Source organism: Coffea arabica, chromosome 2c, assembly GCF_036785885.1.
Source record: "Coffea arabica cultivar ET-39 chromosome 2c, Coffea Arabica ET-39 HiFi, whole genome shotgun sequence".
Lineage (NCBI taxonomy): Eukaryota > Viridiplantae > Streptophyta > Magnoliopsida > Gentianales > Rubiaceae > Coffea > Coffea arabica.
The window spans coordinates 21761693-21787204 of NC_092312.1; the positions used below are offsets into that span (position 1 = coordinate 21761693).

Consider the following 25512-nt stretch of genomic DNA (forward strand, 5'->3'; position numbering starts at 1 on the left):
GTTGCCTCTGCACAAGAAAATGGTACTCTGGTATAATACTAGTAGACAAGTACGTACGTTGAGGATAGGCAGGTTGAGAGCCAGAAGTTCAACTACCACATATGAAATAGCCACACCCGCAACATTCAACAACCACATAACAATGGATGGATCATCATTCATCGCCCCACTCCCGGTCCCATACATTGTTTGTTTGTTTGTTTCTGGCTTAGGAAATCCTCATTCTCAGCCTAAAGAGATTGGGTTGCCCCACACAGGTTTTGAAAGGTTTGAAGCTCCGCAGCAGTCCATCTCAATACAAATTCTGAAATTTACTCTATGTGTTTATCCAAGATATCATATAGCGAACATTGGAACTCTTATTGGTCCGTTTAATATCGTTAAGAAGCGCCGGACATCACATTTCCAATCGCAGCAAAATGACTCAGAAAAGCTACTCACTATTCAAAGACTGCGAGCAGTTTTGATGATACATGGCAATGTGGAGGAGAGCTTATTAGTCTCATTTATCTCTATTAAAACATGAGAAAACATAATAAAGAGGGGAAAAAAACAAACAAACAAACAAAAAGGACCTCCAATCAAATAACCACATCAAATTACAAAAACCACGTTCCAGTGTACAAGTTCAGAAGCATCCTAAACTGCCTCCTCTCTGCAGCCTCAAATTGCTCCACCGATGAAGGCAGCTGCTAAAGCAAGAAATTTTTCTTCTCTTATTATGAAATGTCAAATGGCAGTCAATTGAGCCAAGAACCTCACCAAGGGTTTTTGCTGTAAACTGCAGCCTCATATAACGAATCCAAAATACCTCAGCACAGAACGAGCAACTGGAAATCCCATTTTCTGAAGCCTAAGAAACACTTTTTGCTGCAGCTACAACAGCCTCTGCTGTAATGCCAAGCTCCTTGTATATTTTTCCTGCAGGAGCACTAGCACCAAATCGGTCAATTCCGATTGCTTTTCCTTTAGGTCCAACAATCTTCTCCCATCCGAATGTTGATCCTGCCTCGATGCTAACCCTAGCTGTTACAGCCGCTGGAAAGACACTTTCCTTGTACTCAGCTGATTGCTCATCAAAAAGCTCCCATGAAACAAGAGAGACAACTCTGACGGCCTTCCCTTCCTTTCTTAGTTCATCAGCAGCTTTGGCTGCAATTTCCAACTCTGAACCAGTTCCAATCAAGATCACATCAGGCTTGTTGCCTGAAGAGTTGTCTGATATAATGTAGCCACCCTTTGCCACTCCTTCAATAGAAGTTCCAGCAAGTTGGGGCAACTTTTGCCTTGAGAGAGCAAGGATTGATGGTCTCTTCCTATTGAGGACAGCTACCTTGTAAGAACCAGCTGTCTCATTCCCATCAGCTGGACGCAACATCAAAATATTAGGCATTGCCCGAAAACTTGCCAAGTGCTCAATTGGCTGATGGGTGGGTCCATCTTCTCCCAGCCCAATTGAATCATGAGTCATCACGTAGATAACACCGGCCTCAGACAAGGCAGATATCCTAATGGCAGCTCTCATGTAGTCAGTGAACACAAAGAAAGTTGCACAGTAGGGAAGTAGGCCAGGGCTGTGGAGAGCAATCCCATTACAGATGGATCCCATACCATGCTCACGTACACCAAACCTAACATTACGCTCTTCTGGTGTCTTCTTTTGGAAGTCACCAAACATCTTAAGAAGGGTCATGTTAGAGGAGGCAAGATCAGCACTCCCACCAAGCAGACCAGGGAGAACCTTAACAAGGGCATTAAGATTTTGCTGAGACAGGTTTCTGGTGGCATCAGCTGGGCTCTCAGGAGTGTATGCCTGAGGGTAAAAGTATAAAAATCACAACTGAATTAAACCACAGGACAAGGGAAGGGAATGCAATGCCAGGTCAATAGATCTGACTTGAAAGCAGACACTAAATATAATTGAGTCCAATTTGTTTAGTCCAAAAGAAAAGTTTCCAAAGACAAAGGATAATATATATGCAAATTAACAGAATGAATCTCGATGTCACAAGGTGAAATAAAAGAGCAAATCTGTTTCTTAGCTACTTACAGGAAGCGCTTTCTCCCATCCAGCTGGCAATTCACCAGTTATGAGGGACTTCAACTCAGCAGCTTCTTCTGGATATTTTTTTTCATATTCAGCAAATTTGGCATTCCATTCAGCTTCATAAGCAGCACCCACAGGAACATGGCGGCTCCAGTGTCTGAAGAAAAAATGATCACAATTGTAAGTTTTCAAGAAAAAGTTAGCTAAGTTTTATCCAATTCAAGAAGCAGGCGAGATCATTCATACTTCTTGACATCCTCAGGAACATGGAAAGGCTCATAAGGCCATCCAAGGTTCTGCCTAGTGGCCTCTACTTCCTTGGCACCCAACGCACTGCCATGTACACTGTATGAGTTTGCCTTGTTGGGGGATCCATAACCAATTGTTGTGGTTACCTGTATGGAAGAAATATATTTAACAAAAATATCCCAATTTGAAGAATGCAGGAAGAAACACCAAGCAATCAAGCTGGAAATATTTCAAATCTACCAGCCCATTCAATTTAGCGGAGGAACTGTTTTAGAGATAAATGCAGCAACAACTATAGGAAAACATGAAGTAAGGCTCAAGATGAAGCATAATCAGTATCTGACCTTGATCAAGGTAGGCTTGTCTTTTACAGCCTTTGCTTCCTTGATGGCAGCACGAATTTCATCATAACCTGTATTACCATTCTTGACCCAGATAACATGCCATCCAAGAGCCTCAAACCGGAGTTCGACACTCTCGGTGAAAGCAATTTCAGTATCACCATCAATTGAAATATGGTTATCATCATAGAAGGCAATCAGCTTTCCAAGTCCCCAGTGGCCAGCAAGGGAACAAACTTCATTGGAGACCCCCTCCATTTGACATCCATCACCAAGGATAGCATATCTATATAAGATGTAAAAGTCCCGTCATTAAACAACATAGAGAACTGGTATTTGAGACCCACCAGAAAATTGAAACAACTATTAACAATTCAGGAAGTCATATTACGTGTAGTGGTCAACAATCTCGGCATCCGGTTTGTTGTAACGAGCAGCCAAGTGTTTCTCAGCAAGGGCTAAACCAACAGCATTTGCAATACCTTGGCCAAGCGGACCTAATCAAAAGCAATGAGAGACAACGATTAGTCCCACCACTCCGTTCAACGTCCAAATATACTAGCTGAACTAAATTCTAACCAGTGGTGACTTCAACACCAGGGGTCTCAAAGTTCTCAGGATGACCCGGAGTTTTGCTTCCCCATTGGCGGAACTGCTTCAAATCTTCCTCCTAAATATCCCATGGAAACACATTCAGTCCAACGGGAGAAAAAAAAACCCACTCCATAACTCAATCCAGCACAAGCAATGTCATGAAAACAACTTGAAACCTTCCTGCACAGGACAATATCACCCCCATCTTGCTACTTTAAAAACCCAGGCTCCATTTACTAGCTCAAGTAATACAATCATCTTATACCAGGTGAATTAAACAAACTACAAGCAGACCAGTGAAAAAAAATCAGCAACCAACTCTAAACAGTACCAAATAATTGAAAAGGCAACAGAAAATAATAAATGTAAGCTAATTATAAAACAAGATCAGATATAATCCAGTAAAATTCCATTCAAAATCCAATTGTTACCAGATTCTCCACCAAAACCACCTCCAAAATGAGGTGCAAAAGTCAAACATCACAGCAAAATGCATTGAAAATCCGATCTTCAGCAATGTTCTAACAAGCCGACCTCGAAAATGACATGCAGAGTTGGAAAACCACAAATCCAAGAAAAAACCAGATCCAAAATCCAATCTTCAAACCCAAAAAAAAAATAATAATAATCTGGGACTGCACCAGTTAGATCGGATAAAAGGATGAATTCACACAGAAACTACGATTAATAAGTTTTGACCTTGACAGAGTCATATCCAGCAAGGTGAAGCAAAGCATACTGAAGCATACATCCATGGCCGGCTGAGAGAACAAACCGGTCCCTGTTGAACCAATAAGGATTCTTGGGATTATACTTCATGACCTCATCATAAAGAATATGACCCATTGGAGCGCAACCCATGGGTAGACCCGGGTGACCGGAATTAGCCTTCTCGACAGCATCGACGGCCAAGAAACGGATGGTATTGATGGACTTTTCTACAAGGGCCGTGCCGGTTTTCTCCAGAGTTTCTACTGCAGCTGAGGCCAAGACCTGGGCTTGGCGTCGACCCGCTGCTGGGACGGAGGGACTGCGGCGGCGGGAGGCAGCAGTGGTGGTTGTGGAGGGGGTGGATTTGAGGGCAGAAAACGTGGGGAAGGAAACAGAAGGGAGGTGGGGGTTGGAAGAGCCATGGCGAGGGATGGAGCCGGCGAGAACGGCCTGGGAGAGAGTGAGGGAAGAAGAAGAAGCCATGACTCTCTTGTGGTAGTGGTGTTGGTGGGGACTTGGGAGGGAGAAGAATTAGGAGGTGTGTTTGTTCGGGGTGGATAGATTATATCGAGAAGGGAGGGAGGAGAGTTGGTGGACTTTTTAATTTGATTTTGTTGCTGTTTTTATTTAATGATGATGGATAATATATATGACGTCGTACTACAAAAACACATTGGTGTGTGCCGTGAGAAAGGGATAAAAAGAGGCTCTATTGGAGACCGAAAGAGGTACAAAAGCTTTGCTTTTTTTTTTTTTTTTTAAAATTTTGGAAAAGGGTATTACCGAATTATAGAAGAGTGTTTAATTATAAATTTGTAGCATTTAAAATGTGAAAAATAATTTTTAAAAATTATTAGAGATAAAAACAAGGAATCGAAACGAAACGGGCCTTGAGCATATGTACACCAATTGAGTCAATAAAAAGCCGTTAACAGAACCTCAACTGTAAACGCTGCTACTATTACTAATATCCAATTCTTGTGTATGGCAAGAGATGAACGGTTGAAAGGACAAAAGATTTTATTATTGAGAACTGGGGTAAGGAAGAAAAGGGACAGAGATTCGATCAATGACAGACAGAGACTGGGGAAGAAGAAGAGGGAGAGCTTGTGGTGGCATGAGATAGGATGGGGGAGGAGAAACCGAGGAAGAGATCGGGGCCGTTGAGTAAGGGTAGGATATCAATGCTTTTCAAATTTTTAATGAATTAACGTTGTCCGCATGCAGAATTTTCTGACTCAAGTTGTGCATTCGTTTGCTTTGTAAGGTGAATTAAACTAAGAGAGCAACAACGACTAATAAAGTCTTGATCAAACCTCCTTAGATTAGATTAGATTAGATTAGATTATAGGCGGGGTTCAGACCTCAAACCTTCAAGGCTTCAACCAAAAAAAAAAAATTTAAGAATAGTATTATAGCATTTTTTTGATTTAGTTAAATCTGTATACTCACTAATCTCTAACACATGCCTCCTTAAACTTTCCTTCCCCTTAAATAAGAATAGAATAGATTATACAATGTATCGTTACTGGCACGACAAAAAACGCAGCCCCCAATTTGGTTTGGTGAGATTTGCGTCTGCATGACATAAATTTTTGTTTGCAGCTCTTGGAATATTTGCTATGCATTTCATCAATCAACTAACTAACGGGTCTTGTCTTGAAAGAATGGCTCTAAAATTTTAATAGACCACAACATAAGTGGTCGTTGTAGGAGAAAAGAGAGAACATAGGTGGAGTCGGCGAAATGTTTTAAGAACAAATCTAGGGATAGTTTTCGCATCCTGTACAAATTCAACCTCATTGACTAGAAAAAGTTGAGCCGCCAGACTCCACCTACCTCCGTATCCAATCCACCATTTCTGTTATTGTTTTGGCAACCCTTCAATGACTTAGAGGCCATTCAGAGGTTGCTGAGCTATATATATATATATGCGTAGGGCAAAAAAAAAAAAATGGGTGGGGGGTTAGAGTATATGTCATTGGGTTCTGTGACCTCAGTCCTCTATAGCCGAAAGTCAAGCATCTTCTATCTCTTAGAATAAAACACCTAGAAGGCTAGAACCAATACGCAATAAGTGACGCAATAACTCATGTGGGCTTTTGGGCATACAAGTGACGCAATAATAAGACAACAAAAGTAGAAGATGATGATCTTCTTCAACAAATTTGCAACCAAATAAGAAAACCTCAAAGCACCCGACCCGAGGACAAAATTTTCATAAATGATGAATAGGATCGATGTTCAACAACAATGAGGCTAATCCCTTTAGCGGGCGTGTAGACAAGCAAAACAAGCCCTAATATCAAAAGAAAGTACGAAAAGTTAGAGAACATATTGCATGAAAACAAATAATAATAATAATAATAAAAGAGTACCCCAAAAAAGGCTGGATTTTGACATGAAAAATTCTTGGCACCCTGGAGACTAGAAGTTTGCTACTCAAAAGTCAGCTTCAGATTAAACTTCTGCATATATGCTCATCGTGCGCAAGTCTAGCACGGAGTCTGAAGGGCAAAAGCTTGTTCAAACAAGGAATGGCAGCTAGTAATTTATTTTTAAACGACAAAGGATGAATATAACATCAAGAAAAATACACCAAATCTATACTCGTCAAATGCTGAAAAGTTGACTTCTAAATTTTCAGATGTATCCATGGTACATTACAAATTATGTTGTAAGAACAGGTGTTCTCGAAAGTTCTGAAGTCCTTGTGATGGGGATAATGGAAGGAGAGATGACTAAAACGTTGATTTTACCACCAGACGATTTGATTCATTGTCATTCAGCCTCAGACAACAAATTGGTTCTATAATTACAAAGCTACAAGGAAACAAAGCACCCCTGCATTGATTTCTAGGGAATCAGTATAAACTTACATCAGTTTGACTCGTTTACAGTTTGAAGCCAAATTTCGGATCCCTCGGCCAGTTACAGCATATGGAGCAGATGCTGATCGAATAGAAGGTGACTTGTCAATGTGGGCATAGCGTCCATTGCCATTCCAGTACAAAATGATACGATTTGTACAAGCATGTGACCAACTATCACCTGCCCAGCAAGATTTAGGAACTCAGAAAAGGATATGTCCCTGATGACCAGAATCTGGAATCAGGTTGGATGAAAGACAAAGAGGGAGGAAAAATTAACTATAAAAACAACAGTAGCAGAGCACCCAAGGAAAGACAAGTATAAGAAAATTATTCTTAAAGAAGACAGATTCTTACCTAGAGCAAGAGTCAGTTGAAATGAACCTCCCGAATACTTGGTGGTTACTTGATTCAACAAAATAACCTGTATTATGATGTCCTCTGGTCATTAGAGTGCACAAACATGAAGTAATGCCATTCAGTTGGATAAGAAGGAGACAGCTTAAAGAATATGAGAAGGAAAAGAGATAGTCTAATTCTTACCGCTAGAGTAAATTTCTTTGCAAGTTTCATCAACTTCAAGGCCATTCCACCAAGTAATCGAGTTCTAAGTGCCATGTCATCAAAATCTTGACGGAAGTGAAAAGTAATGCTGTCAACAATAACAACCTTGATCTGTGACAGTAGAGGAATGTCAATAATTTACAACGAAAATTTGCATAATGCAAGCTCTCAATGACATCACCAACATCATTAAAAGAAAAGAAAAAAAAAAGAACTTAAATACTACACCTACATCTTTATGCTCTGAAATGAACTTCTCCAAGTAATTTATCACGGCGATTTGCTCTGTGTAACTGCAAATGCGAAAGTAGTATATATTGGCAAGAAAATCATTTGCCTGCAGATTTACTTGACGGGCTGGCAAATCTTTACGTAGAAAGCTATCATATTCTTGCATGTCTTTGATGCATGCTTCAGCAACTTGCTGAACACGTTCAACCATAAAGCTGCCTTCTGTATCTAAAAAAAGAACTCATAGAATCTTCAGTTGAAATGCCTTTGGAGAAAGCAGTAGCAGATTTAGTCACACCACCATGAGTATTTTGTGTACCGTACTTACCAATATAAACTGCTTTCCCTGCAAGGCCACCATATTCAAGTGGAATTTGAACATTGATGGCAAGTTGAATACTGCATGCTAGTATATGTCTTAATAAGAACCAAAAGGAACAGAACAAAATTTGTCAATCAACTGTAAACAGGAACAAATTCTTACCCAAGTTGTGTTTTACCAATTCCTGGCACTCCACCTGACAAAATAGAAAGTGATAAAGCTTGAGATTGTCAGCAATTTGTAGATGTCCTCTGTCTCGTTCTCTCTCTCTCTCTCTCAATGAAAGTGTTTAAGGTACCAAACATGGTAGGAACCACCATAGAGATGATAAAAGACTAACCAATTTCAGTAACTTCTTTGCAACTTATTCCTCCACCTAGGATGTCATCAAGATCTGCACATGATGTGGTAATTCTTCTGCATGATTCCTCCTCATGCAACATGTCCCAGGCGGTCTGTGCCCCTAAACAAGAAGAAAAAAATTAAGATTCAGTTAGCCGAATTTTGTGCATCCCTTGTAAGAGGCCGCATCTAGCAGACAAAAGAAATATCTTACACAACAAGATCTATGGGTTAACAAATTCCTTCATTCACAATCCTCAGTAAACAAAATTTACACACACACAATCGGTGATACACTTTTACAACTTACTGTGTTGGCATGCCAGTAAAATGGTAGAAAAACAAGAAGATATTCACATATTCACCTAAAAAAAATCTCAAGTACAACAAAAGTGCTAATTCGGCATAGTAGGTGAATCTTCAGACTATATATTCCATAACGCGAAATGTAACAAAGCAAGAAAAAACTAAACAAGCCCAGCATATCACTGTAGATTTGCCCTCCTTAAAAATAATAAAAATAAAAATTTTGTAGCTCCACGAAACGGATACATCACACCTATTTGGTAAAAGCAAAAGGAAAAGATTACCAAGTACAATCCCTTTATGATGATAGTCATGACTCATGCATTAGTGAAGTAAAACAAATAGAACAACTCCACAGCAACATCAAATTCCACAGCAACATCAAAGGCCCCCCTCAAAAAAAAAATCACAATAATAATATATAATCAGCATTGATAAATTACTCAAACCATCAACAATAGAATGGTGACTTGGAATGGTTCTCTCCGGTCCACCCCTTTGGGATGCCACCTTCAAAATCCCAGTAGCCTCGTTCTCTGAAATCCCCAAATCTAGCCATTAAACAAGAGAAACCCGTCAGGGGAAATGTTATAAAATATTCAAAAATTTAACTCACACTCATTTAGCGCAAAGATTAGCTATTATCCAACAATGAGATGTATTTGCAATCAAATACGAGTACACAAGAAAAAAGAGAATAGATGACATAACAGCTCTAGTAATACCAACAAGAAGGCATACCACGGGCGAGGTGGGCGGGCGAGATAGAGCTGAGGGAGGAGATAGAAATGTAGCCGGCGGATATCAACTTTGCTCTATGCGAAGCTGAAATTGGGAGACTCGATACTTCCATTCTCTCTCAAATTTGTCTCAGTGTGTGACTGTGTGTTTTTGTTTAGAAGCTTTTCGCGGTTTTTGTTCAATTGAGAATCTGTTCAAAGGGTTTCAATTTCAATTCAAGTGCTGCTGCAAAGGAAGCATTCACAATACTTAAACGCTGCGTTTCAGAAACATTATAAAAGTTTCTTCGGCCCAGAGACTCTACCAAGCTGGCCCGAATCCGTTGAACTCGTCTTAATTAGAGAAAGTTCTGGTTTGCTGTAAAAGGTTGATATTGATTTTGTTTCCTATCGTTCGGCCGCTGCTACATACGCGCATCGCAGCAGAAGGCTTATTTCATTGGGCCCGAGTTTTATTCACTCTTGAGTCTTGACCAGTTTGAATTCATTCATCATTTAGGGTCCGTTTGGTTGGACTGACAATATTTTCCCTAGGAAAATATTTTCCATCGAAGCCACTTTCCTGAAAAATCAATTCCTTCCCCAAAATTTTCCAGTGTTTGGTTATTAAGTGAAAATATTTTCCAAATTCCTTTTTTTATAATTTTTCAGTGTTTGGTTTGTCAATCAAAAACCTTATTCATGGTACAGAATTAGAACTATTGGTACGTAAAAGCACCCTAATCAAGTCTAGAGTGACTCAAATCCCTGCTTTAAATGTTGTCGGCCTCAGTTGGATCAAAAATCTGGAACAATTCAATACATACAGAGGCAAATATATGCCAAAATATAAAATATTGCTCAACAAAAACAAAAATCACATCTCCAAATGGAAAATGGTCCCAAAAATATCAGTTGCCCAGGCAGTAAATCATGGTTACATCATTAATAGCACTGAAGATTATGTCCTTAATAGCAGAGATCTTCTGATCTGTGACCGATTGTGGAGAGATGTATCCCCTATCAATCTGCATGTCAAAAAGAATACTAACCAAGTCATATTTAAATCACAATTATCAAGTAAACAAAACGCAAAGCAGGGGAAAAAGATTTTCATATCAAGACTTGGGAAAGGCATGGGGAAGCAGCTCGAACAGACCTCCATTCCTTCCTCCACATTGACTGTAGTCTCAAAGGAAGAGGATGACTCAATGGACAAGACACCATCAGGTCCAACCTTGTCAATTGCATCAGCAACCATGATTCCAATAGTTTCATCATTTCCAGCAGAGATAGTAGCAATGGCTGCATATAGAGGAAGAAATACATCAATACGAATTTCTCTGGTGACATCAAACTAGGAACTAAATGGACAATACATATGGATCCACATCATAAGAGCCAAAAGATATACCTTTGATATCTTCACGACCTTTAACTGGCCTGCCCTTTTTCTCTAGCTCATCAATCAAACCTTGTGCAGTGGTTTTTGGGCATGAAGAATGAGAATCATGGGACAATAACTTCACTCATCCATGGTTATAACAGGCAATGATAAATTTTTAGGATTGTTATCTCTGCAGAGCACTCCCTGCAACGGTATTAGCATATAGATACAGGGGCTGCTAAGACGTGGACGTATCAAAGAGCGGCAGAAATAATTAGACACGATACAAAATGAACAAAAACATTTAATAGCTCCAATGCCTCTCACGCAAACAGCTTTTCAGTACCGATAGTTAATATTTGGATGCCAGTACAACCATAAATAATACAAAACCATGACAGAAAAGGATGACCATATTCAATATTACAGTTGAGACGAGATTTTACAAGAGCGAAATCTCAAATGTTAAAAAGTTACAGCTCAACTGAGCTTGAAAGTGCCCTGCGGGTACTAACATAAGCCTCCACTAGCAAGAAACTGCTGACTGAGAGTTTCATTTCAAGGCAGATATCTAGTTTAATATATACACTTCAGAAAGATCTGTATTCAAGTTCAAAATTCTTCGATCAACTGAGTTCCTAGCTAACTAACTTACATCCTTTCGTCGGTCTATTTGTGCAAATAAACTAGCCTACTGTGTGACTAAGAAGCTACTAACCAGTTTCATGTCTTAAATATCCATCTTGAGTACAATATTGTTGACATTGCTCTCCTGTAATTTCTCCAGCGCAACAACCTCAGCCCGATAAGCTGCTGCTGCAGCCGCTGTCCTTGCCCTCTCTCCTTGAGGAAGTTCACATGCTTCGCTGAGAGAACCCAATCTCAACTCAGCAGGTGGAATGAAACACTCTCCCGACAGACCAGGAGCATTAAAGGCTACTTCCTCGATGGTCCATGCTTCTTCCATCCTGGTTTTGGTATGACTCATTGCTGTATCCCCGAACCTGAAAAGGATAACCACTGATCGCCCAGAGTGAGCAATCACGATCCCCTCAACAGGCTCACCAGATTGTAAGAAAACACTACCCTACCCTACCCTACCCGGATTCTGATTCCAAGAATCATAAAACCCCCAAAACTCAGCAGCCAAATTAATTCATTAGCATCAATCAAATCAGATTTAACACTAATCAGATAAGAACAAACTAAAACAAAAGCAATCCACAAATATTCATTCAAATCCAACTTCAAGAATCTACACCAGTAATTCTAGACAATTTTTCAAAGGAAAAGGGAGGGAAAAAAAACTAATAAGAGATCATCATACCTCTGGAAATACTTAAGGAGTCTTCACCTTTGTTGAAAATGCTATTGTAGGAACGGGAATGAGATGTCGCTGCCAGAGTGGGGATGAGCCGTTGATATTGGCCGCCGTAGTTGGAGATGCCGCCGGCGAAGAAGGGATTTGTTTGCTGATGAGATGTCGCTGGAGATGGTTTGTTATCACTGCCCCGAAGAAGAGACTGGTCTTTCATCGATGGTTCCTTGCTTGAGGCTGTGAAAAGAAGACTGCTTTTACGAGAGTGAAGTTATTTTCCTCTCGTAAGTGCAACTTATTTTCTCTCAGAAATTATTTTTCTAAATTAATTGACAACCAAATAATCAAAAATAAGGAAAATGTTTTCCAAAAAACCTTTTTCATCCAAACAAACAGACCTAAAATTGTTGTTCATATGGGCTCTTTTTATTTAGTTAACAAGAATCATAATCATATTAGTAATAGAATTAGTTCATATGCTTTAAGCATCATTCAAAACGAGAAATTTGAATTTCTTAGTATCAGCATCATTCAAAACGAGAAATTTGAATTTCTTAGTATCGAAATACACTGATTGTATAATTTCATCGAACCTTTACTAGAAACTGTAAAGCTTTTGTTAATTTATAAAATCACTTACCGTTCCGAAAAAAAAAAATCATTTCCAGCGAACATGTCTTTTTCTTCTTTGAACACAATTATTCGTTCGTATACGTCCCACAGAATCCCTGAACAGTTTAAAATACTCAAAGGTTGTCTCGACAACTTTGCTGATGCTAGATGACTCTGTTTCTTCTGCAAAAGCTGGGAAGCTTTCTATTCCTTTGCTGTTAGAGTACAAATACTTGATGGTATATTGGTATTGATAACATAACGCACTCTAGCAATATCAATTCCCAATGCATATGTCAACCCGGTAAGGTATTCTGTAGCGTACAAGAACTAAACAAACTGATATTGAACTTGGCAGAATTATCTCTAATGCATGCGTTGCAGTTTTAGATTTCCAGCGTAGCTAAAATGCAATTTTCATCTCTAAGTAAGTGAACGTTTGATCAATTGATACAACTGCACATGGGGGAAAATTGCACTCTACAAACCAAAATTTATGAAGCATTATGCTTGTGCATGTACAGAAACACAGTGCAGATAACTGAATAAACTCTTTTACGTCCTGAGATGAAATAAGACCAAGTTGTTTAAATTGCAGAGATCCGGGGCCTTGTGTGGATTTATATGGTACGAGTGTTAGCTAGTTAATTGAGGGCATAAAAGCACAATACCAAGAAATGTTGATGGTCAAGAGGATTTCATTTTCTTCATGAAGTCTTCAACCCTTGTAGCAGCATCATGCTTCTTGTTTTGTCTAAGTTCATCCAGGAGCAAGCGACAGGTAACATATCGAGGGGTTATGTCTTGAGCTATCATTTTCGTGAAGTAATTATATGCCTCTTCAGGTTTATTTACTTTGCACAGCCCATGGACCAGAAGTGCATAAGTTGACAAATCAAAACTCAGATGATGCTTGCTAGACATCTCATCCAGCAGCATACTCAAGCGATCATCTTTGTTTCCACCTTTAAAGCATGCCTTGAGCAGAGGAAAATATGTCTGCACTTCAGGCTTACAATAAGTCGACTTTTCCATATCCCTGAGAAACTCCAACGCCAATTCTTCTCGTTCCTGCTGACAAAGCATTGAAATCATTGTATTGTACGTTGATGTACTTGGGGCAACCCCCATCTGGGGCATTTCTACCTTGAAAACATGAATAGCATCACTAATTCGTCCAGCCCTGCCTAAAGTATAAAGAAAAGCATTGTAGAACAGTGTATCAGCTTTACATCCAACAGATTTCATTCTATCAATTATCCGCAAGGATTCCTCAAGTGCCCCAGACTTCGTTAATGAATGCATGATTGTGGTGAAAGTCACAACATTTGGGGTGCACTTTTGATCTTTCATTTCATCAAGCAGCTCATACACCCTACTGAAGTTAAATTGATGGCAGTAGAACTGAATAATGGTTGAGTAGCTGATAACAGTGGGCCGAAAACCATGACCTTTCATCTCTTCAATTGTCCAGTGTGCCTCTTCGACCCTATTAATTTTGCACCAACCATGAATAAATATGTTAAAAGTACGAGCATCTGGGGGGATGTGCGATTTAAGCTTCAAGAAAATTTCCCGAGCCTGCCCAACTTTTTTCTCTTTGCAAAGTGTGTCAAATAACAAATTCATGGATTCTGTATTCTTCTGCAACCCGAACTTTTCCAACTCATCAAATATCCTTACAGCATCTTCCCACTCTCCTGCACCAGCAAATCTTCTCATAACCTTTGCTATGGTACTAAGCGAGACAAGATGAGCCATGTTCATTTCATCTACAAAAGCACACATCTTTTCCATCTGTTTCATTCTTCCCAATGTGTCCACCACTTTATCATATAAATTTGGCAAGGGCTTATAGCCTCGATGTAATTCTGCCCATCTGAAAACACCCAATGCAGACTTCCAATCATCCTTTAACCTGTGCAGCAGCCTATTAATAAGTTCATCAGTTATCTTTGTAGCATCACAAGCAGGGTCTTGCATGAGAACCTGAAAAACCTCATCTTCACTGTTTACACCATTAATTTTATGCATAAGAAGATGAAAATCGAAATCTCTTTTCAAATCTATGCATTCTTGTCCCTGATCAAAATCCCTTTCTCGAATGAAATGGTACTGCCTCACCAGAGAGTGACTACAGAAGGCAGAAAAACAGCAAAGGTAATTTCTAAATATAACATGGGAAGTGGCTTGGTTTACCGTTGCAAGTAATATATTCTTCCTGGAAATGGTGCTAGACATAGAATATCACGAAGAAACGTGAAAAATTGTCTTTCTGCTTGTTCAATCCAGCAACCCTGCACACCAAGAAATTAGTTATTTAATGATCCTCATTTCTTATAATCTGAATACTTATCAAATCATACCACAAACAAGAATATTCACGAATTTATCAATCAAAGTGTACAATTTAACCAAAAAATGTACAATCAACGACATGCCATTGCCAGCCGAATAAGGTGCACATTTGCTATATGTAAAAGAGAAGGGAAATGGAAAAACAAGAAATGACCAACTTTAAAAAGTGTATATATATTCCGTAGAATGCTAAAATAAAAACATGAAAACAGTGATTAGCAACTTGTTCTTTCTAATGGTTAAACCTAAAACTTCTTACGCGCCAAAGAAACCACAAGGAAAATGCAGGCATTTAAGGTGACATTTCCACGCCGGAAAACAATAAGCAATGCTTATTATTCAGCAAAAGTGGTAAACATCTGAAAAGAAAACACAATAATGCCGAAGAAATTTCAGATTTATTATTTCTGTGGACTAACTACAGATATCCTCCAAAGTAACAATCCATAAACGAAAAGAGAAAATTTGCAGCCATTTCCTTACGAAAACTTGATTAGGACAGCTTGTTAGCAAAGCTAATAACAAGCCAGAAGTGGAAGAGTAAATTCATTAATGAAAATGCAATGGAAGAACGGAGGGATTACAACCCGTAAAGATCACATTTTTCAGGCACTGGGGTTGATACAGAAGCTAAAATAAGTATACAAGCTGTTTGATCATATGCCTCGGACCAATAAAATTGGCGAGCGCATGAACTATCACTGACACTAAGCTGGCAAAAACTGACAGCTTTGAAAAATTTAAGCTCGAAAAGTAAAGAGCGGCGGCTTCAGACAGTAGTTTATTCAATCGAACGACAGGAAAAAAAAAAAAAGAAAGGAAAACCGCACTTCATGGCAATTACGGTTTGCAGAATTGCAGCTACAGCCACAGCCCCAGAGAAGCAGAGGCAATGACGTCTGAAAACTTCAATTAGTATACCTTGGGTGAAAAGGGAACTACGTCTCCGTAGGGAATGACAACGGACGGATTGCCGGCGGTCGCCCGAACTGTACCTTCGGTGAGGAAATGAGGAAGAGTATATTTGTTTCTTGATGGGAATAGAATGTATTTGGGACGAACATAAATAAAATTTACACACACAGCAAAGTATTAAGGGCAAAAAGCCTTCTCGAATTTTAACAATTTTATATTTCTAACTCTTCGACTATTAGTTGTACATTTTTTTTGCCCTTGAATTATTAAAAATGTACATGTACATCGACGTACAAGGTTAAATGGAAAGAAAAAGATTTTCTATCGAAATAGTAGAAAGAGCAACTTCAAATTAGAATTTTAAACTTTTCACACTCCAAGGAATATTTTGGTATAAAATTTAAAATAATTGGTAAATTAGTGATAGATCTGCTAATTTTATTCAGTGAGATTCATTAAAAATAGAGCCAAATTTGAAATCTACATGAAATCGAAGGCTTGGAATGTAATTTGATCCAATTTTGACAATGATAATGATATTGAATAATTATAGTTGTCAACAAACTTGATTTGAGAAGGAATAATGTCAAAATGACTTTATTTTGGGCTAGTCTCAATATTTTGATATAAAATTTAAAAGAAATGGTGAATGACAAGTAAAATAATTGATAAATCTACTACTCTTTATCTAATGAGATTCAATAAAAATGGAGTGCAAATTTGAAATCTATACGAAAATCGAAGGTTTTGAATGCAATTTGATCAAATTTTGACAAGCCAGTGAAGAGTTGCACTTGATTTGTACGAGAAAGGAGAATATATATATTAAAAAAAAAACATCGTTTATGAGATAGTTTCGTTAGAATTATCGGGTTCAAATTTACGAGAGGACTATAAATACACGCTTTTAATAGTTTATAGGCTAAAAATATGCAAATAATAGTTAGAGGACTAAAATTATAAAATAGTTGAAGATTTTGAGAGCCAAATGGACTTTTTACCCAAGTATTAATGTACATCATATGACGTAAAACTAAACTGCACAATCGTGCAAAAACATTTACCTGCTCCAAATCCATAATTTTATAATACTCATGCTAAAGTTGACATCTCCTTTATTCGTACTTAAAAGGATATTTTTTCTAATGAGCTACTTGGGCCTTAAAAGATACTAGATAAAAGGAACATACACATGCATATTGTTTAATTTTCTATTTTACAATTACCTTTTCTAGCATTTTTTAGCCAAATAATTTTTTTGGTATAACTATACATTTGCAAATGAAAATTTGCAAATATGATGCAGCATATCATCCACTGCACGAATTGTTGAAGAGACCTTGTTTGGATAGTCATTTTCCGTCGGAAAATCACGTCGTTTTTCGTGATCACATTTCCCTATTACCTTTTTTCCTTACATACGTCAAATCGCTACAGTAATTTTTCTAAAAAAAAATCCTAGAAAATGCAATCCAAACACTACCTTTGTCTAATCTCTAACATTTTGGCCGCACAGCATTGCTCTATAATTAAAAAGACCTTCTAGGTCCTGTACAATCCAAAGATAGAAGGAAGAGTGTAATAGCTCACTTAACAGAAAATTGGCTTATGTTCATTCTATCTAAGTCTAAACACTGGTACACAATGAGCATTGAATAACTTATGCCGTGCTCTAGAAAAATGTTCCTTGAGCAGAAAATCTTCTAGGGTATCAGCGAATCCACACATTTATATTGACAAGGGAATACCAAGAACTGTCCCCGCAGAGCCAGTTTCTTGATAAAATTTGAAAACTCTTACTTGATGCAAACGTTCAGCTGGCGACAGTGTGGAGTTGCAAGCTATATCCTTCAAAAACATTAGGGCTTCAGCCATGACATCATTCATTTGAGAAAGCACCAGTAACCTTCACACTGTGGGCTTTGGCTGTCCTAACAGAGATGCCTGAACGAGAGATGTCAGCGACGGATGAATCCGAGCCTTTCTCATTGATCGGGCATCACTTCTTCCTTCCGCATACTCCTCACCTAATGGCCACCTTGGCCGCAAATCAAGCTGTTTCATGCACGACATTCGTCAACATATTACTATCCAAAAAAAGATAGAAGCATAGATTCTTGCTACTTTTCAAAATGAAAATCCTCAAGACCACATGAAAACAAAAGCAATGAACCCAACCACCTGTAGATACTACATTTCCAACATAATTCTTTCAAAAAATGGAGTTCCTCCAATCTCCACTTAAGGTAGCCTGATCCCTTAATTTGTAATCAGTTCACGTTTAAACATGCAATTCATTTGTCCAGATTAACTAAATAGAGGAATTTTGAGGATTGCTTTACAAACCACGTTAACCAAACCTGAAGTAACACATTTGCCCAATTCTTTGCTTATTCAAAGTTCAAGAGAGCAGAAAATGGAAATTGACTAAGCTAATTAGCATTACGGCAGCAAGTCTGATCCATGCGACCACTTAACTTTTTCTCCATCAACTAATAGGTTTTGGAAACCCATATGAAGTGAGAAGTCATGAATTAATCAACTTCTTCTTTCATATGAGAAAAGAGGCAGTAAAGACGAAAAATATAGAGCTTACTCTTCTATTAGAGATATAGCATCCAAATCAAACAAATTCTAGCCAAAAAAATCTTTAAAAATCCAAATGAAAGCACCAAAATGACAAAACCTGGGCATCTTCAGGTTCATTGGCAGGTGGTGGAGGATCATATCTTCCTACCCGGAAATGTTCCACGCCGGTCCAAGCAATCATTACACCTTTCAGAACAAGCCAACATTATTCTTCAAGACAAGGCCCAACGTACTAGCTTTTCAAAGTTCAAATAATTTAGGGTTAAAAACAAAAAAGTCCCCTGTGATATACCTAATATACAGAAAAGGCCCACATGGTTTCAAAACATACAAAACGACACCTCATGTTTTGAACTAAATTATAAACTAACAGAATTTGTTAAACTTAACGAAATGACAATTTCGCCTGTTAAACTTAACGAAATGACAATTTCGCCTGTTAAACTTACCGGATTCTGTTAAGTTTACCGTTAGCTTTACCGAATTCAGTTAAATTTTCATTAAGTTTACCGGATAACGATTTCGTCTGTTAAACTTACGGGATTCTGTTAAGTTTACCATTAACTTTACCGAATTCCATTAAATTTTCCGTTCAGTTTACCGGATTCCATTAAGTTTAACGAATTATATTAGTTTACAATTTAGTTCAAAACATGAGGTGTCGTTTTGTATGTTTTGAAACCATAGGGGGTTTTTCTGTGTATTAGGTATATTACAGGGGATTTTTTTGTTTTTAACCCAATAATTTAACATTACCAAGATTTGGGCAACTTTTCCACAGATGCAAATGAACCCCTACCAGGCCTAAAACAAATTAATTATGTTCTCAATGATGGGTAGATATCTAACAGATTACCACCAGAAATTGAATGCCGATGCAGCTATTCAATTGAGACTAGCCTATTCACTTTATTTTAAATTGCAAAAGTATTGTCTGTAATGAGCACTTGGATCCATCCTTATGTTGTAGTACACGAGCTTGAACCACAGAAACCACACACAATCTATCTACAAGTTATTTGTCCGAAGTTTGTATTTTTCAACTGCCAGTTATTAAAATCAAGTACCTCTGCAAATTAATCACTTTTGCATTTTCTCAATGTTAACTGAATTAGCAGGAAAAACACTTAGCACCTTACCATTATCAGTACAGAGGCTAGGAGGAGGGCACAAAAGTTGCAGGGCATTCCTTTCCACTACCTGATTAAGGCGAGAGCGGACAAACTTGTTTGAAGCAACACCTCCGGAAGCTACCTACGATGGGAGTATAAAGAAATTGCTCTGAGACAATATTCAAACCAATATAAAGCAACAAAGCGCATGAAGTCTAGAATTCGAGAGTACAACAGCGTGGAAGCCAATTGGGAATCTTATTTCACGCACCAAATACTTCACAGAAGGCTCAATTTTCAATGCCCATTCAATTGCTCGTTGGCATTTTTCCTCTAAATGTAATACTGCAACTCGCTGCACAAAGATACTTCGCCAATGTTTAAAAAAGAGTAAAGCAATAAAGAAGAAGATGCTCATTGAACACTATTGTTATATTATATTTAAAGAAAGCAGACATGTGGAACTATATGTTAAAAACTTGATTTTATTTTCTTTTCATGAAATAAATGCCAAGACCATTATCACCTGGAAAGAGGCAGCAATATTTGCCCTTGCACCTCTATCTTCACTACTAGCTGAAGAAATGGGGATTTCAGCATTGCTGCATGCACAACGTCCAAGGAACAAAATAAGGTCAGAGGTGATGGAGAGAAGAGGAACTTTGAACATCTAAATGTTGAAATGATTGATTGCTGGGTTAACCAACAATAGCTGCAGGGACAGAAATTTGTTCCAACTACACGATTAATACTTTTTCCAAGCATATTCAACATGATTGACACAGCTAGAAAAGAAGATTCTTTTAGATCTTTTGGCATATTTTCCCAGATATGCTATAGTCCACAGCTAATATTTCAGCATTTTATATCCAAATAGAAGATTCAAAAGGAAGAATCTGGGACAAGACGTGACCTTCTTATCAACAGCAATAAAGACAATATTTCTTCATGGGAAAAACAATGTTTTTCATAGGCTAAAAGCACCTACATATTCTGTGCTTCGATTTCCAACCTCACTTGATTCTTTAGCCCTGCATATGAGAAGTTGCAGTCTTTGTGTTGTTTCATAGGAACCTAACAAACAACCACTTCAAAACCTGAGCTCAATATGAAGATCAAATTCTGGTCAAACTGTTTCAAAAGAAAACAAATGACACTTGACATAAAATTTCTCCAAACTTACTCTGAATTTGACTGCTTCTGCATCTCCCTCATGAGCTAACTCCTCAATTGCAGGCCCTCCACTCCTCCTCATATCAAGACCAAGCCATTTTGCAGTCTTGTCATATGCCTCCCCAATTGCATCATCAACTGTGGTACCAAGTTGTATGTAATGGCCAAGATCCCGGGCAAGAACTAAAAGGTTGTGTCCTCCTAATGATCAAAATGTTAAAAGTGCATTGACTTAATAAGTTCTTCCCCCCAAACCCCCCCCCCTTCTTCCCTCTAAGCAAATTGACTTAGTAAGTTAAACTAGTAACTAAGTTAAAAGGGTTGCGAAGACTCAATCCAGTAAATGACCAAAATCATTTCACCTAAGACCCATGTGCCACTTTACAAAAAACAGTACCAGGAAATGTGTTAGAATAATGTAGAGCCCTCTGGAGCATGGTAATTCAAGATTTCTTAATTTTCAATCCAGGTAATTGGTCCTACAGCACAGCTAATTACTTTTTCTATTTTTTTTAGCAGAACTCTAGTCTGTCTCAATTCTTCTTCAAGTGTGTGCGTACTGTAGCATTGATGCACATTTGAAAATGGGAAAATAAATGTGACAAATTTAAATGAGTGCTGTGATTTATCATACCTGAGATGAGCAGGGCGAGAAAAGGGAATTGCAGTTTCTTTTCTACTAACCTAGAGAGGGGAAAAAAATTGAATAAGGCAAATGACTTTTCATGATAAGTTGAAGCTCATACTCTTTCAACTTTCGACGAACTGAGCATAGTTGCATACAAGATTTTTTTGATAGTAATAGCTACAGATTTATTATTAGAATTGGAGTGCAAATTCCATCCACGCTTTAAGGCCAGATCTCTTTATGTTCACCTTTACAGATGAGGCACCGGAAGACAAACTAATTGGAGAAAAACCTAAATCAATAGTACTTTTAAGTATCAGGTAGATTTCCAAGTGATTTTCAATGCCTCATTTCTTCACAAACCAGTTAAGTTGACCCCTCACCATAAGACAAGAAAAATGAAAGTCATATCTCATTAAGCACATTGAGTAATAGAAGTCTCTTAAATGGACAAAAGAAGGAAACGAAAAGGTCAAAACAAAGGTCTATCTTGTAAGCTTTTCTTGCAGAGCTCACATCTTGCCACCAAATACAATTTTCTCCTCAGTTTATTTAGTTCGTCTTTTCTACCACATCAATCATAGCCATTACATTACTGAATTCTCAATTAGTGGCTGAAATCATGAATGATCCCCCCCCCAACCCACAAAACAAAAAGAAGAACCCACAAATTTTCCAGGAACATGCAACCAAAAATCAAACTGAAGCCATTTAGCAAAGGAAATAGCAAGAAGATGCAAAATTTATATATTGGCTTACAAACAACACATAAAGCTATTGTATTTTACTCAACTATCTGATAAAATTTCAGGGGAAAAAAAGGCAACATGGCTAAAGGGCAACCATGGCATTGAATTCAAAAAAGTAACACTCCTAATATGCTTTTAAAACAATTTACAGTAATATCTTAAAAAATGTGATTTTGAGTATGAATTGAACATGTATTACCTAGCTACTAAGGCATGTGCTTCCATGTGGTGCACCCCCACTATGGGTAGATTCAATCTGCCAGCAATTTTCCGAGCCTTTTGCACACCAACTACATGTGAATTGAAGAAAGGATGTTTAAGGAATTTTATCATGTTGCTCTTTGGCAAACAAACATCTAAATAACATGATAGAATTGTCATTTGACATCTTAAACATACAATGATCCCTGACAGGGTTTCACAATTTCATATGGTCTAAGGTTAATGCTTAGGGAAACCAAATGGTTTATCAATTAGAACCACATCATCTCCAGAAAATTCAATCAAGTTGAGTTCTGGAGTTTTAAATTAAAAAAAAAAAAAAAATTACCACGCAAACAAAGGCTTAAACCAGGACCAATAGTGACTGCAACTGCAGTAAGCTCCTTCTCAGTCAGTTGAGCTTTATCTAAGGCTTCCTGTACTACCTGCAAAATAAATTATTATACTTGGAAGAACAAACAAGAAGAGTAAATGAAAGAGTTACAACTCTTATTTGATAATACACTTTAAGCCATGGATATATCTTCTTTAAAATTCAAAACTGAAGCAGGAAATCCTAAATAAGAAATTCAGAAACTAATTCAAAGCCACTTAACTATTATCATGAAAATAGCGTAAGGTAAGAAAGATACAGCTAGCAACCACAATCTCAAGAAAGCTGTTCTAGTAGATCATGGAACTAAAAAGGAAACAAATCAATAATGATGATATAGTTCTGCAACAAAAGCAAACTGAAGATAAACATAATTGCCAGAACGCTGACAGCAGTAAAAAAGGCAACTCCAGTTAAAGACATGTCTTTTAATTTTTTTTCTTTTTTTTTTTGGTTGCGAATAAAATCAAGCAACAAACTTAGTTCTTCTATTACATGAAACACAAAAGCAGAGTTTGAAAGCCAGAAATGGCAAATATCATAAACTACACAAAAAACACAGAGAAGGATTAAAAATCATAGGCAGCATACTCATGTCTAGATTCTGTACCTGATCAATTACTTGTGCATGTGCTTGTTCAGCCATTTTAGGTGCAACCCCCCCATAGCGAGCAAGCAGATCCGCCTTCATATCATTAGAATTCATATTCAATACAACAGATACCACAGTTGCAAAAACAAAGGATGGTTTGTATTGCTTGGGAATTTTAGTATAAAGAACACACAGAAAATTTGTTTCTACTATTTGGGGAGTAATGTACATAGACAATAGTGACAGCAACTTGATTATAGTATAAACCTGCACTAAGTTTATAACCCAGCTTTCATGAATTAAGATTAAATTTTATTATTACAAAAGCTAACTTATAGTACTTTGTATCTTGACATGATTAAGCACAACAAAATGTCAAGATCTATACGAAGCTTAGAGTATAACAACTATCAAGAATAACAATACATTTACAGTAAGAACAGATATATGTACTTGTACTAAGATCAGCTACCATCAAAGTTTTATTCCCGCTAAACAAGATCACATTTTTTATATTATGAAAGTAGCAAGAGCCAGCAGAATCTTTCATGCTTCTCAATAATTCTCAATCACAAGCGCGTCAATTGAACTAATGCACATAAGCAAAAGCCTAATACTTTTACTTACACAAACCTATAAGACAATACCTGAGAAGCCACAACTTGGCTCAGAATCTCACCACTGCTTCGAACCTGAAAATCCCAATAAACAAAAAACATGTTATTTATTCTGTAAACATACAGAACCCCCTTCAAAAAATGTTGCACCATACAAAAGAGCGAAAAGATATTCATAACCTACAACAGCAGCCGCAGTATCATCACAGCTGGTTTCAATGCCCAAAATGACTAAATTATCATCTGAGGATAATGGGTTTTGCTTTTGGACTGCTGCTGATTTATTGGAATACGAGGAAACTAAATGGGGCGGACTAGAATTGAGTGGAAAAGCAGAGGAGAGAGGTGGCAATACAGGTCTGCTTGGAATTCTCAAAGCTTTGAAGGCTCTAATTGTTACGTATTGAGTGGTTTTGTGAAGTAGGTTTAGGCGCCAAGAAATTCTTGAAGATAGGGTCGGTACCAACCCCGTCATCTCCAAGTCCCGCCCAGGTAGGGTGAGTTGAGTGACCTGATCTTCCTTGGTGTGCCGGTGACCCCAAATAGGACGTAGATTTACATCTGGGCGGAATTGCAAATTTCCGGGTTCATTGGTTTTAGAAGCAAATAATGCGAATTTTACGATTAAACCTCTGTCAAAGAGCTATGGCAATTTTAAAATGAGACACTAACGGCATTTCAATATTGTTTAATTTCCTGTCTGTTCTTTTTTTTTTTGGTCATTGTCCTTTTCCTTTCACTTTTTTCTTACTTTTTTTTTTATTGTTACCTTTCATTACTAGAGAATTTTTCTTTTGAAAAAACGAAAATTCTAGCCAAGTTCACATTTTTGCTCAACTAAAACTACTGTGTCACAGAAAAAAAAAGTATTATTTAGACTTTTTTGGGACAAAGAGGAATACTAACAATACCAAAAATACGTTGAATTTGACTAAAATATGTGCAATTTTTGTTCAATTTTACTATCAGTGTCTTATTACTGTTGACAATTCATCAAAAAATTGACTGAAAAATCAAACAAAAACAATTTTAATACAATCAAATTGTGTCAATTAATTAGATATGGTTTATTGTTTTAAACTAACTAAACCATTTCAAACTTAAGTTGTATTGCTCGATTTTGGTTCTTGACTATCAAAAATTAAAAGTTTGAAAAAACTAAAGTTCTTTTTTTAAAATAAAAATGCTGTGTATTTAATTTTGTTTTTCACGATGCACTGGAAAAATATAGTGATTTGAGTGCTATTAGGTGTTGAGATCTTTCCTTAGATAAATTAGAAATATTTGCTTGGAAATTGCAATGACGTAATTTGTGAGTTGCTCTCTATTTTTAGGGAATTGAGAAAAGATCGCTAATTGTTAAAAATAAAAAAATGAAGAAAGGATAGCAAAATGACTTTCAAAAGCACTAGAACAATATGCAAACTCAAAGGAGTTTCTGTCAAGAAATGAGGTTAATGAAACATTCGAAGTTGTGTGGATCTTTTACAAGGGTTTTCGGCGGAATGGTATAAATAGAGGAGTGGTCGATTATGTCGCCAAGCCTGTTTTGATTGATCAATAAGTAAAGG

The 25512-nt window shown here is 37.5% G+C and overlaps 5 protein-coding genes across 14 annotated transcripts; all 5 read right to left on the reverse strand.

Moving 5' to 3' along the window:
• Positions 1–420: 420 nt before the first annotated feature.
• On the reverse strand, positions 421–4425 carry LOC113726773 (transketolase, chloroplastic). Its single transcript, XM_072075291.1, has 7 exons — positions 3931–4425; positions 3217–3307; positions 3029–3134; positions 2641–2923; positions 2294–2442; positions 2051–2204; positions 421–1813 (listed from the first exon to the last, which is right to left on the reverse strand). The coding sequence occupies exons 1-7, from the start codon at positions 4423–4425 to the stop codon at positions 854–856; spliced, it is 2238 nt and encodes a 745-aa protein (XP_071931392.1). The 3' UTR covers positions 421–853.
• On the reverse strand, positions 4345–9746 carry LOC113726790 (DNA repair protein RAD51 homolog 3). 8 transcript variants are annotated; one of them, XR_011839201.1, is made up of 11 exons: positions 9319–9742; positions 9021–9128; positions 8270–8392; positions 8092–8125; positions 7936–8006; positions 7609–7835; positions 7356–7487; positions 7170–7236; positions 6822–6993; positions 6321–6449; positions 4345–6241 (listed from the first exon to the last, which is right to left on the reverse strand). XR_011839201.1 is itself a non-coding variant. In XM_027250656.2 (10 exons), exons 1-10 carry the CDS (start codon positions 9428–9430, stop codon positions 6398–6400), a joined length of 1098 nt encoding a protein of 365 aa, XP_027106457.1. In that variant the 5' UTR covers positions 9431–9742; the 3' UTR covers positions 4345–6397. The 8 variants fall into 8 exon arrangements, 7 of the variants coding, with proteins under 7 accessions (XP_027106457.1, XP_027106458.1, XP_071931393.1 ...); XM_027250656.2 differs by having other exon boundaries at positions 4345–6449; XM_027250657.2 differs by having other exon boundaries at positions 4345–6449; positions 9027–9128; positions 9319–9740.
• Positions 9747–11078: 1332 nt separating this feature from the next.
• On the reverse strand, positions 11079–12882 carry LOC113726791 (uncharacterized). Its single transcript, XM_027250665.2, has 3 exons — positions 12642–12882; positions 12011–12238; positions 11079–11703 (listed from the first exon to the last, which is right to left on the reverse strand). The coding sequence occupies exons 1-3, from the start codon at positions 12661–12663 to the stop codon at positions 11414–11416; spliced, it is 540 nt and encodes a 179-aa protein (XP_027106466.2). The 5' UTR covers positions 12664–12882; the 3' UTR covers positions 11079–11413.
• Positions 12883–13013: 131 nt separating this feature from the next.
• Positions 13014–16472, reverse strand: LOC113726776 (pentatricopeptide repeat-containing protein At3g04130, mitochondrial-like). Of its 2 annotated transcripts, XM_072075293.1 has the most exons (3): positions 15893–16471; positions 14813–14910; positions 13014–14602 (listed from the first exon to the last, which is right to left on the reverse strand). In XM_072075293.1, exons 2-3 carry the CDS (start codon positions 14852–14854, stop codon positions 13301–13303), a joined length of 1344 nt encoding a protein of 447 aa, XP_071931394.1. In that variant the 5' UTR covers positions 14855–14910; positions 15893–16471; the 3' UTR covers positions 13014–13300. The 2 variants fall into 2 exon arrangements, with proteins under 2 accessions (XP_071931394.1, XP_027106446.2); XM_027250645.2 differs by having other exon boundaries at positions 13014–14910; positions 15802–16472.
• Positions 16473–17370: 898 nt separating this feature from the next.
• LOC113726792 (probable tRNA N6-adenosine threonylcarbamoyltransferase, mitochondrial) lies at positions 17371–24548 on the reverse strand. Of its 2 annotated transcripts, none has more exons than XM_072075294.1 (13): positions 24126–24548; positions 23972–24016; positions 23343–23417; positions 22688–22784; positions 22337–22427; positions 21395–21444; positions 20771–20898; positions 20576–20661; positions 20114–20189; positions 19859–19942; positions 19615–19729; positions 18573–18661; positions 17371–17941 (listed from the first exon to the last, which is right to left on the reverse strand). In XM_072075294.1, exons 1-13 carry the CDS (start codon positions 24414–24416, stop codon positions 17795–17797), a joined length of 1374 nt encoding a protein of 457 aa, XP_071931395.1. In that variant the 5' UTR covers positions 24417–24548; the 3' UTR covers positions 17371–17794. The 2 variants fall into 2 exon arrangements, with proteins under 2 accessions (XP_071931395.1, XP_027106468.1); XM_027250667.2 differs by having other exon boundaries at positions 20771–20961; positions 24126–24546.
• Between the last annotated feature and the right edge of the window lie 964 nt (positions 24549–25512).

What these genes read in the sequence shown, in the direction of transcription:
- LOC113726773 (XM_072075291.1), bottom strand. Translation starts at nt 4,425, where the DNA reads ATGGCTTCTTCTTCTTCCCTCACTCTCTCCCAGGCCGTTCTCGCCGGC. An exon ending in GAGATTGTTGACCACTACAC is followed by an intron (nt 2,924 to 3,028) that starts GTAATATGACTT and finishes CATCTTATATAG; the next exon opens with ATATGCTATCCTTGGTGATG. An exon ending in GTTCCTGAGGATGTCAAGAA is followed by an intron (nt 2,205 to 2,293) that starts GTATGAATGATC and finishes TTTTTTCTTCAG; the next exon opens with ACACTGGAGCCGCCATGTTC.
- LOC113726790 (XM_027250656.2), bottom strand. Translation starts at nt 9,430, where the DNA reads ATGGAAGTATCGAGTCTCCCAATTTCAGCTTCGCATAGAGCAAAGTTG. An exon ending in ATTGGTAAAACACAACTTGG is followed by an intron (nt 8,007 to 8,091) that starts GTAAGAATTTGT and finishes ACTAGCATGCAG; the next exon opens with TATTCAACTTGCCATCAATG. An exon ending in CAAAGAAATTTACTCTAGCG is followed by an intron (nt 7,237 to 7,355) that starts GTAAGAATTAGA and finishes ATCATAATACAG; the next exon opens with GTTATTTTGTTGAATCAAGT.
- LOC113726791 (XM_027250665.2), bottom strand. Translation starts at nt 12,663, where the DNA reads ATGATTTTTTTTTTTCGGAACG. An exon ending in GATTTTTTTTTTTCGGAACG is followed by an intron (nt 12,239 to 12,641) that starts GTAAGTGATTTT and finishes TTCTTTTCACAG; the next exon opens with CCTCAAGCAAGGAACCATCG. An exon ending in CTCCTTAAGTATTTCCAGAG is followed by an intron (nt 11,704 to 12,010) that starts GTATGATGATCT and finishes CTGGGCGATCAG; the next exon opens with TGGTTATCCTTTTCAGGTTC.
- LOC113726776 (XM_027250645.2), bottom strand. Translation starts at nt 14,854, where the DNA reads ATGTCTAGCACCATTTCCAGGAAGAATATATTACTTGCAACGGTAAAC.
- LOC113726792 (XM_027250667.2), bottom strand. Translation starts at nt 24,416, where the DNA reads ATGACGGGGTTGGTACCGACCCTATCTTCAAGAATTTCTTGGCGCCTA. An exon ending in TCTCGCCCTGCTCATCTCAG is followed by an intron (nt 20,962 to 21,394) that starts GTATGATAAATC and finishes TTTGATCATTAG; the next exon opens with GAGGACACAACCTTTTAGTT. An exon ending in ATATTGCTGCCTCTTTCCAG is followed by an intron (nt 19,943 to 20,113) that starts GTGATAATGGTC and finishes ATCTTTGTGCAG; the next exon opens with CGAGTTGCAGTATTACATTT.